This window comes from Schistocerca piceifrons, chromosome 1, assembly GCF_021461385.2.
Source record: "Schistocerca piceifrons isolate TAMUIC-IGC-003096 chromosome 1, iqSchPice1.1, whole genome shotgun sequence".
Classification (NCBI taxonomy): domain Eukaryota; kingdom Metazoa; phylum Arthropoda; class Insecta; order Orthoptera; family Acrididae; genus Schistocerca; species Schistocerca piceifrons.
The window spans coordinates 604,503,841-604,521,092 of NC_060138.1; the positions used below are offsets into that span (position 1 = coordinate 604,503,841).

Genomic DNA, 17,252 nt, shown 5'->3' on the forward strand with positions numbered 1-17,252 from the left:
TCTCGTCAGTCAACAGACGAGGTTGATATGTACACTTTTTATGCTGTAAGTGTCACTTCACATTTCCACCTCATTGTCACATCAGAAACAGTGGACCTAGGGATGTTTAGGAGTGTGGAAATCTTGCGTACAGACATATGACCCAAGTGACACCCAATCACCTGATCATGTTCAAAGTCCATGATTTCTGCAGGGTGCCCCACTCAGGTCGCTGATATGTAATACCTGGCAGCAGGTGGCAGTACAATACATCTAATATGAAAAATGTGTGTTTTTGAAGGTGTCCAGATACTTTTGACCACATAGTGTATGTATGTTTTCCACTTCAGAAGGTCTTTTGTCCAAAACCTTAAATGTATACATAGCAATCTTTTTGTTGTGCTTTTCTCTATCTCATAGTCTCCTCTATAAGGCAATTAGCAGTCTATCATTTTCATAAGATTGTTGTTATTGCATCATGGACTTTCAAATATTTGAATATTTTATATGCATTTTATATATTTTTTATATATATTTCATATATTTGAGATTTTTTGTGTTTTCGTTTATGCTTTCTGTGCAGGTTTTACTGTTTGCTGGAGAGGCCACACATGATCACTACTACTCTACTGTTCATGGGGCAATAGAGACAGGCTGGAGGGAGGCTGACCGAATTCTTAATGAGACCAGGTAGATTTGTGCATTGCATTTCCTTCATTGTATATATCCTCACACCCATTTATTCTCCTGCATTTCCATATTACCTACAAAAATTTTGCCTTTTATATGAATACACATATTAAAACCGAAAAAGAATTTTTCATGTGATCATGAAAAATGTGTGAAATTTTTAAACACAAGTTAAAATAACTTTTTAATTCTCTAGATTCTTTCCTCTTTCAACTCTTCTGCATGTTTTGATAGCTGTTCATTTGTATATCATTGACAGTGTGTTGTCATTTAGTGTTGCTCAGTGAAATGCACATCCAGCTTAGGTGTTCAAATGCTGTTAATCAGTATTCCTAACAGGGTACTAATCACTGAGAGGAAAATTGACCCATGTTTGAATGACTTTTGTGATCAAGATGTAGCACAGCATCGTCAATGCATTTATGAGAAAATGCATATTGGTCTTGGTAAAATTTAATATAGTAAATGTCTACATTAGCTATACTACCTGACTTTTACACAAAAAAATGTGACTCCTAAAACTTGTTTTTACTTTACTTGTTTAATTATTTGCATATTCTATGGACTATAATCTCGAGCTCTCACCATCATGTGGAATATGTTAATTTACAAATGTAATGAACTGTCAAAATGAGAAGTATGGCAATGCATGTTATACTGGACAATATTATTGAATAATATCTGACAAATCTCAAATAAATTCTGCTCATTTGCAAAGGCTGCTAGTGTATCAAAGTTAGTGTCCAGACTCACAAATGAGACAGAGACTGAAATTGAGGGTAGCAAAGCAAAAGTGAAAATGATCAACTTGGTTTTGAAATGTTCCTTTACAAATGAAAATCCTGGGATATTTCTCAGATTTCATTCTTGCACCACTGTGAAGGATAGTGATATCAGGATTGCCACAAGTTTCCCCAAGTGAAACTCCCTGATATTTCCCAGATTTCCAGACAAGTTTTAGCATTTTTCCCTGACAAATTTTAAGATCTCAGGGATAAGTTAAGGAGTAAGTTGACAATCTGTCTTTGCAGTTATGGTACAAGAAACAATAGTGCAGACAAGGAAATATCCAAAAACACTTGCAAGCAGATGGTGTTTACTGATGTGAGCAAAAATCTTAAATACTAATATCAAAATATTTTGTAATGAACTGTTTTTAAGTGGAGAAAGCAAGCCAAATAGTACGTTTGTTTCATTAAGACCTCGGATGTTATTTTATTTCAATAAAACAAAACACACTTGGTGACAAAAATATCCATTTCCTTGGAGTCACAAGACAGATTTAAAATACCTTCACTGATTTCAGAAATAACCTCATAAAAAAGTAAGCATCTTGAAAGAAGTGTATTAGGTGGGGAAGAATTGTGTAAACCAACGCTGTAGGTGACCACCAATAAAATGGTAGTTATATTATGTTCATTATTGTCAGCTATTACCCACTGTATTATATCTACTATTTTACAGGTATTATGTGATTCTTCTTTCGAGAAATGTGTGAGTACACAGCATACAAACCACCAGCAGCTGACAAAATTTTCTTCTTCTTATTATTATTATTCATACTTTCTAAAATATAAACTGCTTTTGAAGTGCCAAAATGCACTACAACAAATAAAATGTCTATACAATGCCACACTGTACAATGTGCTTGTGGTAAGACAGTCACAATTCCTGAAATTCATTAGTCATTGCCTCTGGCCTGCTGAGGAACACCACAGTCCTGGGTCCATGGAAAAACGATGAAAATCTGCTGCATTATGCTACCCACAAACATACCCAGCCTGCAGGAAGACTAGGTCCAATGGACAGGGCCTGCACTTTAGTGGGAACTGAATGGCTTCAGATAGGCAGATCCATTACAGATACCCACAGAAATGGCCTTTGGTTTTTGCCCATCACAGAAATTGCCTCATGTCACCAGCTATTCACGAGGCACAGACAGCATGCTGATGAAATGAGACCACAGTGATCAATCCATGCAATAGACAACTTGTTCAAATACTCTGAAAATCAGTAATACTCTAGACTCTTACTAAACTGGCCATTCCTCGCACATACGGGTGCTGGATTAGCAGAAGTGCCAGATTGTTGAGAGTGTCTAAAATTTAGTATGAACACATAGGGAGTGTACTTTATCAAATTGAAAGATACAATCATTTTTACAGAAAACTTAGTCCTTGAGTGTGTACATACATATTAGTATCGCGTGACATTCACTATGAAATGTGTTCCAAAGTTTTAGTTGTCGCCATGATGATGCATGACAGTAGTGTGCTTTATCACACAATAGCCTTACAAGCATTTCATAGGTCCTGCCATGTTTCTGATTGTTGCATAATGTACTTCAGGAAGACATCTCCAGCTTCATCACCAGCAGTTTGAGATATCCTCATATTCTATCCTCCTATGTCCTCTTCTTCATCAGTTTCATCGTAACTGTCCTGTGAGCTTATGATTACCTCTTTTCTGCTGAAGTTTGGTCATAAATAGTTGCTCGTCCAACACCATTGCTGGCAACACTGGTTTTTTGTGAAAAACCCCAGTTCACTTTATACCTAATTTCGAGTTTCTGCTTGAGGCCCAGCATAACATGTTTCCATTTAGAAGCCATGATAATGATCCATAAGGAAAGCCACAATTTCAAAGTGTACAGGAATGTTGAACATTATAATTAACTAACGACATTGTTGCAGATGAAATTTCATTATTGTAGGCATCATTTCAGGTTGAACGACTAGAAGCTGGAAGTGTGCCGGATTACTGAGAGTGCGGACTACTGAGGGCCATATTAGCGAGAGTTTAGTGCAATGAGGATAGGTAGCAACTCACTGTAAAGATGATTGATGAGCCACAGACAGACATGTAGAAAAGAAAATCACACTTTCACATTTAGATTTTCAGCCATAGCTTTTGTCAGAAAATGAGAGCACACACACATTCACACAATCGTTCAGACACAACTCGTGCACACATAACCACTGTCTCCAGCCACTGTGTTTACAGTCTCTGAGAATCAGATCCAAACAAATCACTCCACACACCTCCCTGCCTGTCATTGGCAGCTGCCAGGCTAGTGGCAAGATGTGGTGGCAGCACTGACTGCAAGTCGAGGGAAATGGTAGGAAGGGGAGAGGCAGTAAGAATGAGGGAGAAGGGAAGCAGTGCACGTACTCAGCTGCACCTAGCCACCAACGATGCATGACACCTCAGTAAACAAATCATTTCATTTACTGAGACAAAAACGAGATTTTTCCAGTGTTTTTTTTTCCAAATTCCTCTGGTATTCCCCTGATTTCCCTGACATTTTTGAAATTCTATGATATTCCCTGATTTTCAGAACCTGTGGCAACCCTGGATCTTGATATTAGTTTTAGTGTTGTTGAGAACCAGCTGAAATCACTGAAACTGTACCAAGTTCCAGAGCTTGATAAAGTCCTTACTAGAGTCTATACCAAATTTTTGACTGACATAGTCTCTCTTTTAATTGTAGGCTACCTTAGATCCCTTGAACAAAAAACCATGTCCAGTTGCTGGAAGGTAGTACTGGACACACACATCTGGATCCACAGATCTACCATCCAATCTCATTGATATCCATCTGTTGTTAACTCCTAGAAAATCTACATCTACACTATGCGATCAAAAGTATCCACCCCCCCCCCCCCCCCAAAAACACGTTTTTCATATTAGGTGTATTGTGCTGCCACCTACTGCCAACTACTCCATATCAGCAACCTCAGTAGTCATTAGACATCATGAGAGAGCAGAATGAGATGCTCTGCGTAACTCACGGACTCTGAACATGGTCAGATGATGGGGTGTCTTTTGTGTGTGTCGGTACATGAGATTTCCACACTCCTAAACATCCCTAGGCCCATTGTTTCTGATGTGATAGTGAAGTGGAAACGTGAAGGGGCATGTACAACACAAAAGTGTAAAGACCGACCTCCTCTGGTGACTGGCAGAGACTGCCAACTGTTGAAGAGAGTTGTAATGTGTAATAGGCAGACATCTATCCAGACCATCATACAGGAATTCCAAACTGCATCAGGATCTACTGCAAGTACTATGACAGTTAGGTGGGATGCGAGAAAACTTGGATTTCATGGTCAAGCAGCTCCTCATAAGCCACTCATCAAGCTGCTAAATGTCAAATGATGCCTCGCTTGGTGTAAGGAGCATAAACATTGGATGATTGAACTGTGGAGAAACAATGTGTGGAGTGACAAATCACGGTATACAATGTGGCTGTGTCATGGCAGGGTGTGGGTATATTGAATGCCTGGTGAGCGTCATATACCAACGTGTGTGGTGCCAACAGTAAAATTCGGAGGCAGTGGTGTTATGGTGTGGTCGTGCAACCCTTGTTGTTTTGCATGACAATATCCCAGTACAGGCCTACATTGATGTCTTAAGCACCTTCTTGTTTCCCACTGTTAAAGAGCAATTCAGGGATGGCGATTGCATCTTTCAACATGATCGAGCACCTGTTTATAATGCACGGTCTGTGGTGGAGTTGTTACACGACAATAACATCCCTGTAATGGACTGGCCTGCACAGAGTCCTGACCTGAATCCTATAGAACACCTTTGGGATGTTTTGGAATGCTGACTTCATGCAAGGCCTCACCAACTGACTTTGATACTTCTCCTCAGTGCAGCACTCTATGAAAAATGGGCTGCCATTCCCCAAGAAACCTTCCAGCACCTGATTAAACATATGTCTGAGAGAGTGGAAGCTGTCATCTAGGCTAAGGGTGGGCAAACACCATATTGAATTCCAACATTACCGATGGAGTATGCCATGAACCTGTAAGTCATTTTCATCCAGGTGTCTGGATAGTTTTGATCACGTAGTGTACATCAGAATTGTGCAAGCCACCTAACAGTGTGTGATGGAGGGCATCTCTGGTACCACTAACTGATACTGCCTTTCCTGTTCCTCTTGTGAATGGCATGTGGGAAAACTGACTTTTGGTAAGCCTCTACATTAGTTCTAATTTCTTGAATTTTCTCATTGTAATTTCATAAGACCTATGTCTGAGGAATTAATATGTTGTCTGACTCTTCCCAGAAAGTACTCTTGAAATTTCAGTAGTAAATCTGCCTGTGATGCACAACAACTCTCTTGTAGCAGCTGACAATGTAGTTTATTGAGCATCTCTGTAAGCCTCTCAAACTGATAAAATGATCCTGTGACAAAATGCACCACTCTTTGTTAAGTCTTCTCTGTCTCTTCAATCAGTCCTACCTGGAAAGGGTCCCAAATGGATGAACTCTACCCAAGAGCCAGTTGATCAAGTGCCTTGTAAGCCACTTCTTCTTTTTTAAGATTCTTCCTGTGAATCTCCGTCTCACAATTATTTTTCCTACTGTTTGTTTTATATGATCATTCCACTTAAGATTGCCCCCGATAGATACTCCTAGATATTTTACAATGGTTACTGTTTCCACCAATTAGATTAGATTAGATTAGATTTTCATTCCATAGATCTGTGCTGAGGAGATCCTCATGAATGTGGAACATGCCAATTTTTTTTATTCTTTTATTTTTTAAAGATGAAATAACAATACTAATAGTATGAATATATACAATGCATCATTTGTTCCTATTAAAAAATTCGTCAATGGAGTAGGAGTTGGCCACTAGTAAGTCTTTCAGGCTCCTTTTAAACTGATCTTTATTTGTAACTAAATTTTTTATGTTTGCTGGCAAATTATTGAATATGAGTGTTCCTGAGTAGTGGACCCTTTTTTGAACTAAAGTTAGTGCTTTTAAGTCCTTGTGCAAATCATTTTTGTTCCTGGTATTGTATGTATGAACTGAGCTGTTTGTTGTAAAAAGAGATATATTATTTAGGACAAATTTCATTAAGGAGTAAATCTATTGAGAGGCAGTAGTTAGTATACCCAGTTCTTTGAAGAGGTTTCTACAGGATGTCCGTGAATTTACTCCACAAATAATATGTATTACATGCTTTTCGACTCTGAAAACTTTTGTTTGACTTGAAGAGTTACTCCAAAATATTATACCATATGACATTATGGAATGAAAGTAGGCAAAGTATGCAAGCTTTTTCATTTTTATGTTGCCTATGTCTGCTAACACTCGAATTAGGAATACAGATTTGTTAAGGCATTTCTGCAGTTCTGTGGTGTGCTCCTTCCAACTGAATTTATTATCAAGTTGTAATCCCAGGAATTTATGACTGTCAACCTCTTCTATCTGCTCTTCTTCATACTTTATGCATATGCTGGGTGGAAACCTCTTACAGGTTCTGAATTGCATATAGTGAGTCTTTTCGAAGTTTAATGTCAGTGAGTTGGCTTTAAACCATTTATTAATATCTATGAAAATATCATTAGCAGATCTTTCTAGAACTACACTCGACATACTATTTATTGCAATACTTGTGTCATCTGCAAACAAAACGAACTCTGCTTCTGGCAGTGTAACTGATGAGAGATCATTAATGTACACAAGAAAAACCAATGGCCCTAAGATCGATCCTTGTGGGATACCACATGTAATTTCTTCCCATTCTGATGATGACTGGTGACTTAATTCACTAGTCCCTTGCACTGACACCCTTTGTTTCCTGTTAGCAAGGTATGACTTGAGCCATTTTGCAGCACTGCCCGTGACACCATAGAATTCTAATTTATTTAAAAGGATGTTGCGGTTCACACAATCGAATGCCTTTGACAAATCACAGAAAATACCTGCTGCTTGTAACTTGTTATTTAATGAATTAAGTACATTTTCACTGTAGGTGTAAATAGCCTTCTCGATATCAGAACCCTTCAGAAATCCAAACTGTGTTCTTGATAATATGTCATTTGTGGTCAGATGGTTGAGGAGCTGCCTGTACATTACTTTCTCTAAAATTTTTGAGAATGCAGGCAAAAGTGAAATCGGTCTTTAGTTTGATGGTATCTCTTTATCCCCATTCTTGAATAGAGGCTTAACATCTGCATATTTTAGCCAGTCAGGAAATGTCCTGGTTATAATTGACTGGTTACACAAGTAACTTAGAATTGTACTAAACTCACAGGAATGTGCCTTAACTAACTTTGTTGATATTTCATCATAACCACTAGAATGCTTTGTTTTTAAAGATTTTATTATGGAAGTTATTTCTTTTGGTGAAGTGAGTGACATATTCATGAACCTGAAGCTGTTTGTAAAGGCTAGTTTCAGATATTCAAGGACATTATTTACTGATCCTGAGAATCACATTCTATCAGTAACAGATATAAAATACTTGTTAAATAGATTTGCCACACTATGCCCATTGATTACTAATGTGTCATCTAACCTTAGTGCTATTTGCTCCAGTTCCTTTCTGGTTCTGCCAGTCTCCTCTTTTAGTATATTCCATATTGTTTTTATTTTCTTCTGTGACATTGCTATCTTCGTCTCGTAGTGCATTTGTTTAGATGTCTGAATTACTTTTTTAATATTTTACAGTATTCCTTGTATTTAGCTAAATCAGCAGCATTGGAGCTATTATTGGTTGACAGATACAGTTTCCTTTTTGTCTTACAGGAAGTCTTTATTCCTTGTGTAATCCATGGTTTTATTATAGACTTCTGCTAATTTGAGTAACTTTTAGAGGAAAACAAATTTCAAACATGGTACTGACATTGTTCATGAATGTGTTATATTTTTCATTCATGTCATGAGTACTATACACATCTTTCCAGTTCATATCTTTGAGCAGTTTTCTAAAACACTCAATTTTTGGTTGATTGACTACTCTCCTGTACTCAGATTTAGCAGTCTTGATAATCTGCTTAGAATTTATATCTAAAACAAGGAGCTGCATAGTCCATTTATTACAGGTTTTATGATATGATTTTGTTCCTTTGATTTGTCTATAAAAATGTCATCAGTGGCTGTCCTTGAGGATTTTGTGATCCTAGTTGGAAAGTTTACAATGTGAGTTAGATTGAAAGACAACATTAATAACTGCAGTAAATGTTTACTGGAAGATTGCATTAGAAAACTCTATTACAGTCACCAGCAATCAAAATTTCTTTGTTTCTTCCTATTAAATAACCCAAAAGAGCTTCTAGATGATTTATGAATAGATTAAAATTTCCTGCAGGTGCTCAGTAAATAGTTACTATTATATAGGATCTATTATGGAACTCTACTTCTGTTGCACATGTTTCTAGATGCTGCTCTAAACAGAATTTATTAATGTCAATGTTCTTGAATTTATGACAGTTTTTAATAAATGTGGCAACTCCTCCTCCATCCATATCTACTCTGCAGAAGTAGGAAGCTAGCTTAAATCCTGAAATTCTAACATATCTATACCAGTGGTTTCTTGATGTTCAGAGAGGCAGATTATGTCGATTTGGTTAGATGAATTCATTTCATCGATACAAATGAGTAGTTCATCAACTTTGTTTCTGAATCCCGGAATGTTCTGGTGCAATAAAGATAACTGATACTGCATACTAATGGGATTATAACTGCTTTGGCGAAGAAGAACTGGCAGTTTCTGATTACTTTCTGTTAAACATTGTTTAAATGGAGGCTGTATACTAAAATCTGACTCCTGTTCATCTGTTTTCTCAAACTGAGTGTGTCTGCCAATCTCTCTTAAAACTCATTTTCTTTCCCCCTTCCCTATCCTAAAAAAGGCATCCCTCTGACACCTGTGACCACTGGTATTTTACCACTTGTGACAGTGTCCCCTCTTAAGTTTTCTGCAATCAACCCAGACAGTTTTCCCTTCCCTTTCCTATTGAGGTTAAGGCCATGCCTAATGTAGTCCCACCTATCGATAGCATCCACAGGAATCAAACCAACATGGGACCCTATTTCCGTCCTAAGCAGCCTCTCCAACTCCAAGTTCACCCTCCCTACAGAAGAGTTCAAATGAGGCCGATCATGGCGTCTCAATACAGACACAAATCCCACACGGATATTTTCATTGCTGATGCTATCTTCACCAGGTCACTCTCTATGGAATATTCAGAGTCTCTGTCAATGCTATTTCCCGGACCACCCACTACAACCACGGCATCCTCCTTTGTGAAATCCTTGCATAAAGAACCTACATCCTCTGTTACCTGACCCAGATCTGCACTAGGCTTGAAAAAGTTTGGACCTAGATTTTCCTGCAGTAGTTGGCCAACACCTCTACCATGGGAACTACCTAACAACAGAACTTTCTTTCTCTTTACAAATTTCCCTACCTTTTTCAAGTCTTTGAAAGCTTGTTGTGCCCTTTCTACAGCTTCAGCTTCATTAGGCTCATCCGATTCTGACTGAGGCAACAAGTCAAATCTATTTTCAAGATTTATAACAAAGCTGTAATTTTACAGTAGTGGGTTCCTTTCCCTATGCACACACAATACATTATGTGTATTTACATTTAGGTGTCAACTACCAGTCCCTGCACAATTCATCAATCCTCTGTAGAGCCTTCTGCAAATTGTTACTGTCTTCTGGCATTGCTACCTCCATGGAGACAACAAACTTAGAGAGCTTTGAATGCACTCTACTACATCACTTTCATACATTTAAACACTAATGGTCCTATCGTATTTCCTGGGAATACACCAGAAATTACCTTTACATCTGTTGATTTTGTTCCATTATGAGCAATGTGTTGAGTTCTGTCTGCAATAAAGTCTGTCTGCAAATCTGAACTCAGTAAGCTCAAATTTTTTCACTAATGGGCATTGCAGGATTGTGTCAAATGCGTTCTTGAAGACAAGGAACATGGCATCAACCTGAGTATCAATGTCTACAGCTCTGAGTATCTTATGGAGGAACAGGATGAGCTGAGTTTCACAAGATCTCTCTTTGCAGAATCCATGTTGAATCTTCTGTACCCAAACACAGTTAGGTATATAAAAAAGAATGACTTCTGTGCCAACCAGTATGGATTCCAAAAATATTGATCATGTAAAACCCATTGCACCCTTTTCTCACACGACCTCCTGAAAGCCATGGATCAAGGCAGTTGCTGGCAGCATTTCTCAACACCCAAGAAGCATTTGTCTCAGTACCACATCTACACTTACTTACAAAAGTTTGGTCATATGGGGTATCAAGCAAATTCTGTAACTAGACTGAGGATTTTTTGCTAGGGCAGATGCAGCAATTTTTTTTTTTTGCTGGAGAGTAATAGATTGTGTTCTAGGAAAGTATGTTAGGACCCTTGCTGTTGATATTGTATATTAATAATCTTGCAGATAATACTAATAGCAACTTGAGATTTTTTGCAGATGATACATTTAACTATAATGATGTACCGTCTGAAAAAAAACTGCATGAATATTCAGTCAGATCTTGATAAGATCTCAAGGTGATGTTGAGATGGGCAACCTGCTCTAAATGTTTGTAGGCAGCTTCCATCATTTCAGCTGTAAACATACAGACACATACAGGAACTCAAATTAACAAAATTTATTCACTTGAGTAATCATAATGGAATTTGACAACCAACAAAATAGAGAACTTTCAAACTAGAAATAAGAGTAAACACAACAAGGCAAACCTAACCATTCAGCCAAAGGTAATATAATCACTGTCCAACTCGGCACTTCCCACACATCTCTTACATCTCTGCCCCCTTTGCATTGTTGACATATTGCATACACTCTCAACCACTGGCAACAGTTGTTTTTTAAATACTGACCCACACACATTTCTCCATCATTAGTTTAATTGTGGCTTTTGTGCTGGAATGGATGAGGTGACGAACATTGTCAAAAACTGTTCTTCATAGCATTTCAAGTGTGAAAGGAATAGGTGTAGTACGGTCCTTTGTGGCTAGCAACCACACTTGTTTGAGTTTAAGAGCTGTTGAACCATTGTCCAAAAATTGTTGCACTGCTCATCTGTAGCTTATGCTGCTCTATGTCGATCATAATTTATTGCAAAAGGAATTGTGCAGACTCTAGGGAAAAAATCAGCCACTAAATCTTTTGTCACTCTTATGTACATAAATGACCTTGTGGATGACATCGGAAGTTCACTGAGGCTTTTTTCAGATGATGCTGTGGTGTATCAAGAGGTTGTAACAATGGAAAATTGTACTGAAATGCAGGAGGATCTGCAGCGAATTGACGCATGGTGCAGGGAATGGCAATTGAATCTCAATGTAGACAAGTGTAATGTGCTGTGAATACATAGAAAGATAGATCCCTTATCATTTAGCTACAAAATAGTAGGTCAGCAACTGGAAGCAGTTAATTCCATAAATTATCTGGGAGTACGCATTAAGAGTGATTTAAAATGGAATGATCATATAAAGTTGATCGTCGGTAAAGCAGGTCCCAGACTGAGATTCGTTGGAAGAATCCTAAGGAAATGCAATCCGAAAACAAAGGAATTAGGTTACAGTACGCTTGTTCGCCCACTGCTTGAATACTGCTCAGCAGTGTGGGATTCGTACCAGATAGGGTTGATAGAAGAGATAGAGAAGATCCAACGGAGAGCAGAGCACTTCGTTGCAGGATCATTTAGTAATCGCGAAAGCGTTACGGAGATGATAGATAAACTCCAGTGGAAGACTCTGCAGGAGAGACGCTCAGTAGCTCGGTACAGGCTTTTGTTAAAGTTTCGAGAATACCTTCACCGAAGAGTCAAGCAGAATATTGCTCCCTCCTACGTTTATCTTGCAAAGAGACCATGAGGATAAAATCAGAGAGATTAGAGCCCGCAGAAGCATACCGACAATCCTTCTTTCCACGAACAATATGAGACTGGAATAGAAGGGAGAACCGATAGAGGTACTCAGGGTACCCTCCGCCACACACCGTCAGGTGGCTTGCGGAGTATGGATGTAGATGTAGATGTAGATGTAGATGTGTCTTATGTCTGTTTTGAATTGCCCAGTAAAAAGTATCTGTCAGGACTGCCCGGTTGAACAACCTTCATTGACCTTGTGAAAAGCAAAAGTGATTGGCTTATGATCAGTGTAGATTGTAAATGGTCTAGTTGTATATGAGAGCAAAACTGTTGTATGGATTCATAAATGGCCAACAGCTCTTGATCATATGCACTCCAATTAGTCAGCTTCCAGGGGAGAAACTTCAAAGGTTTCCAGCTATTCTTGACATTTTGATGGGGAGCTGCCCTGATAGCCTGTTGGCTAGCCTCCACCACTATCATTAATGGTGCATTATGAACCAGATGGTATAAGAGGATAGCTTTTTGCAAACTAGTCCTTACCTTTCCAAAGGGTGTGGATATCCATGGCAGGCAATGCCTGCCAATAGTGTTGTTACCTGCCAGTCTGCCGGTGGTTCTGTCAGGGGCACCTCCATCTCTGCTGCTCCGAGTGGATGATGTTGATAAAAGTTGATGATTCCCAGAAATCTTCTTAACGGCTGGTAATCCATCAGCTGACAAATGTTTTTAATGGTCTCTATCTTCTCTTTGAGAGGATAAATACCAGCAGCTGAGACTGTATGTCTGAGAAATGTCAACTCATTTGATACAGAACACATTTTGTGTCATTTATACTGAACCAGGAGCTGCCTTTCTTTTTAACTAGGTAATGGTGGTGACCATAGTCGGTGGAACCTCTGTATGACACCTGCTTTTAACATCTCTTTGAATTTTGCTTTCTCTACTGTAAATGATCATGCGCTGGTTCCCTTGGGTGACCAGTTGGCTGGATGTCTTAATATGATACACCAAGGTATACTTTGTGTAATTTCCAACAACCTCTTCTCTAGCTTTTGGGATACTGGGTGATTGGATGGTACTGTTAACACTTCTGCCTGTAAGATACATTACCATTTCTCTGTCCATCTTAACTTGTGCTGTATTTAGCTTTATTTTGAGTCCTTGGTGGTGCATGAATGTCTGCCAGCATGAACCTCCACTTGAACATTTAACTGAAGACAGTATCCATTGTCACTTCACACTCACGATAAGTTGTGATGAGCAAGTTGTTAGCTACTGTAAGATGAAGAATTGCACCCACCACTGTGGTCTTATTTTTCCTGAACAGCAGTGCACTCACATTCAAGTCTGAATTGATAAGGTAACACCTGACTGCAATCCTGTCTTTAACGTAAAAAAAAAGCATGGTAATGTGAGCAGGCACACTTGCTTCATTGTATGTAAGGGCACAGTCAGTTTGTCACGAATAACTGGGCTGATTTTGAGTGCTGGGTCTTCGCTGCTTCTGATTATGTCACTGTCAGTGTCTGCAGAAGTAACAGCAACTCCCTCACTAGTCTTTGGCACTCTTGGGGAACTGTGCACCCTGCTGAGCCAACTGCAGGCCATTGAGATCATCTGTTAGTGTGTGGGGAAAATGTGCCTCTTGTGGCCTGTTCACCAAACTGCTTGTTGTACCAACATGCCAGGTGATTTTGTTCTCCTTGTACCATCTGACCCTCAGTTTGATTCTGTTGGCTGGATGGATATATCTCTTGCTTACCTTTCCTTGTGCATTCCCATTCATCCATCTGCAGTGCCAACATTTTCTTCTGAATTGCATTGATTTGGTGCTCAGACTTCAGACATACTTGTTGATGTTAATCTGTTGCTTGTGCCACATAGCTGTTCTCTCTCCAGTGCTGATGTCACTAGCTACCTATGTCATCACCGAGGTACTCACCTGCCCACTATAGTGTGCATCTTGTCTGCTGCTAAAAAAACAGAATTAATGTCACTCTTCCCATATACCACCACTACCATTTTCACTGAAAGCAATAGCTGTGTTAGTCAGACATGCTGTAATGTTTTATCTGACATTGCTTCATCTTCCAAGATGGTCTGCAGATGCTACCAGTATTCAGATGGCGTTCATTCTATTGCCAATATGCTCAAACTGAAGGACTTGACACATTTGTTGGTCCAGTGAATACACTTGCATTTGTTGGTCCAGTGATTTGCATGTCTGTCTGACCACAGTGTCCTTTAGGTGGAGATATCATTGTTGTGACAGTGGTTTCAGAATAACATCCAATACCATTTTGACTGCTTAGTATCCAAGCTGTTAACTGCTGTATCAAACTCCATATAATTGCTAGTACCATTACTTTACATACATGCCAAATTTAGCATTGTGAACCACAGTTAAGGTTTCTCTGGAGAGAACTTCAGTATTTATGTTTTCATCTTTGGAGTGTAAACCATGATAGATTCAGCAGACAAACTGTCGGTCACATTCAACGTTTGTTGGTATAAACTTGTGTCATATAATGCTGCAATTGGATTTTGTGGATCCCTAGTCTGATTCTTGTGTAAACGTAAAAACTGTCCTACTTGGCTTCATTTAGCATCATGACAAGAAGTCACTGTTTCACTCTGTACATTGCTTAAAGACTCTGCTTATTCTTGTAATTTTGGGATGACAGATTTTTAAGCAGATTCCATCATTTCAGCCTTAAATTATACAGAGACACAGATGAACGGAAATTAACAAGTTTTATTCACTTGATTAATCGGAATGGAGTTTGACAACAAACTGTAAGCAGAGGACTGTCAAGGTAGAACTAATAGTAAACATAACAAAGCAATCTCAGATGGTTGGCCAAAGTATAATATAACAAAATCAAACAATGGAAACTCCAAGTTGGAATGACAACAGTATAAGGAATAGGATAGATTGATACTCACTGTAAAGATGAGCTGTTGAGTTGCAGACACACACAATGGAAATACTGTTATGCTTGCAGCTGTCAGCCAAAGCCTTCCTCAGCAAATAAAACACACACACAAGCAAGCACACCTCAAGCACAATCGGCTGCTACCACCACCAGCTCCAAACAGAATGTGTCTGTCATTTGAATAGCATTCTGGAGTGGGATGGGGAAGGGGGAGGGATAGCAAGGAATGGGTGGGGGGGGGGGGGGGGGGGGGGAGGGAAGAGCACTGTCTGTCAGGCAGGGTGTGCAGGGGCTAGAGACTGTCAGCACAATGTGGGGTGATTATCTACCCCCTGGTCATCTTCCAGGAATTCGTTACCTCTATCTTAGTGTCACCATCCTTGCCCAGGTGTCTTCCTGAGAACACCAACCTTTCAGCAGAGGAAAGGGCAGCCATATGTAGTCTCAAAACAGATCCTCACCTAACCAGCCTCCCTGTTGACACAGGCTCCACCACTGTTTGATAAGTTGCGGCATCCACCAGGTGGAAGGCCTCTGCTAATAGGTTGACTCTTCCATCTATAAATTCTGCCAGAGTGATCCTGTTCCAGAAATCCAACATAACTCCAATTCCTGCTCAAATCCTGAGATCCTTCCCAGAACCTCTTCCCTGAATCCATTCCATTCCTTGCCCCTGTTACACCCCACATGCCCATCTTTTATGTGATCCCCAAAATTCACAAACCCAGCAACCCTGGGAGCCCCATTGTACCTGGTTATTGTGCTCCCATGGAAAGGATTTCGGCCCTCAGTAACCATCACCTTCAACCAATTGCCCATAATCTAGCCTCAAACATCAAAGATACCAACCACTTCCTTCACTGGCTCTCTGTCATCCCCATTCCTATACCTCCTGGTTCCCTACTGGTCACTGTTGATGCCACTACCCTATATACCAATGCCCCTCACACCCATGGTCTTGCCGCAATTGAACTGCCTCTCACAATGTCCTTCAGACTCCAAACTCACTGCCTCATTCCTTATTAAAAATCTTAAATATGGCTGCAGTTCAGCAACTGTATAAACTGGAAGAGGTTGAAAAAAAATCAGCCAACCAGTTGCAAACCAAAGGTTTATTTAGCCCTTTGGTTTGCAGCTGCTTGGCTGATTTTTTTCAACCTATCCCTCATTCACCTAACTAACTTTATCCTAACACATAACAACTTCTCCTTTGAAGGGAAGGTATACACAAAATCTGTGGCACAGCCTTGGCATCCACATGGCCTCTCCTATGTGAATCTGTTTATGGGCCTTCTTAGCCTCCCAGAGCCGCAAACTGCTGGCCTGGTTCAGGTTCATTGATGATATCTTCATGATCTGGACTCAAGGATGAGACACCCTATCCTCATTCCTTCACAACCTCAACATCTCTTCTTTCATCCAATTCATCTGGTCCTGCTCAACTCAGCATGTCATCTTCCTAGATGTTGATCTCCTCCTCTCTGATGGCTCCATCCACATCTCTGTCCACATTAAACACACCAACCACCAACAGTCCCTACATTTTGATGTCTGCCATCCCTTCTAAATAAAAAAGTTCTCTCATTCAGCCTTACTACCTAGAGACAGCATATCTGCAGTAACAAGAACTCTCTTTCCCAGTATACTGAAACTCTCACCAAGGCCTTCATGGTGCTACCCCTCAGACCCAGTCTGCAAACAGATTTCCTGTGCCATTTCTCCACAGCCCTCCAATCTACCCAACACCCCCAAGAGCCACCTATGAAAGAGTGCCCCATTCATCAGTCAATACCAGCCCAGACTGGGACATCTAAACTGCATCCTTTGTCAGGGCTCTGATTATTTACTCTCATGCCATTAAATGAGGGACATCCTATCCAAGATCCTTTCCATCCCTTCCAAAGTGGAGTTCTCCATAACGGCCTAGACCATCCCTACGCCTCTCCCAATCTCAACCACTTGCAACGGGGATCATATCCATGTAA

The 17,252-nt window shown here is 39.7% G+C and overlaps 1 protein-coding gene across 5 annotated transcripts in view; it reads left to right on the forward strand.

Moving 5' to 3' along the window:
- LOC124803528 (spermine oxidase) overlaps positions 1-17,252 on the forward strand; it is a 174,495-nt gene that overhangs the window by 154,844 nt on the left and 2,399 nt on the right. For all 5 annotated transcript variants that reach the window (XM_047264680.1, XM_047264679.1, XM_047264683.1 and 2 more), the window contains one exon: positions 563-669. In XM_047264680.1, coding sequence (XP_047120636.1) covers positions 563-669 — 107 coding nt within the window. The remainder of the gene's footprint in view (positions 1-562; positions 670-17,252) is intronic.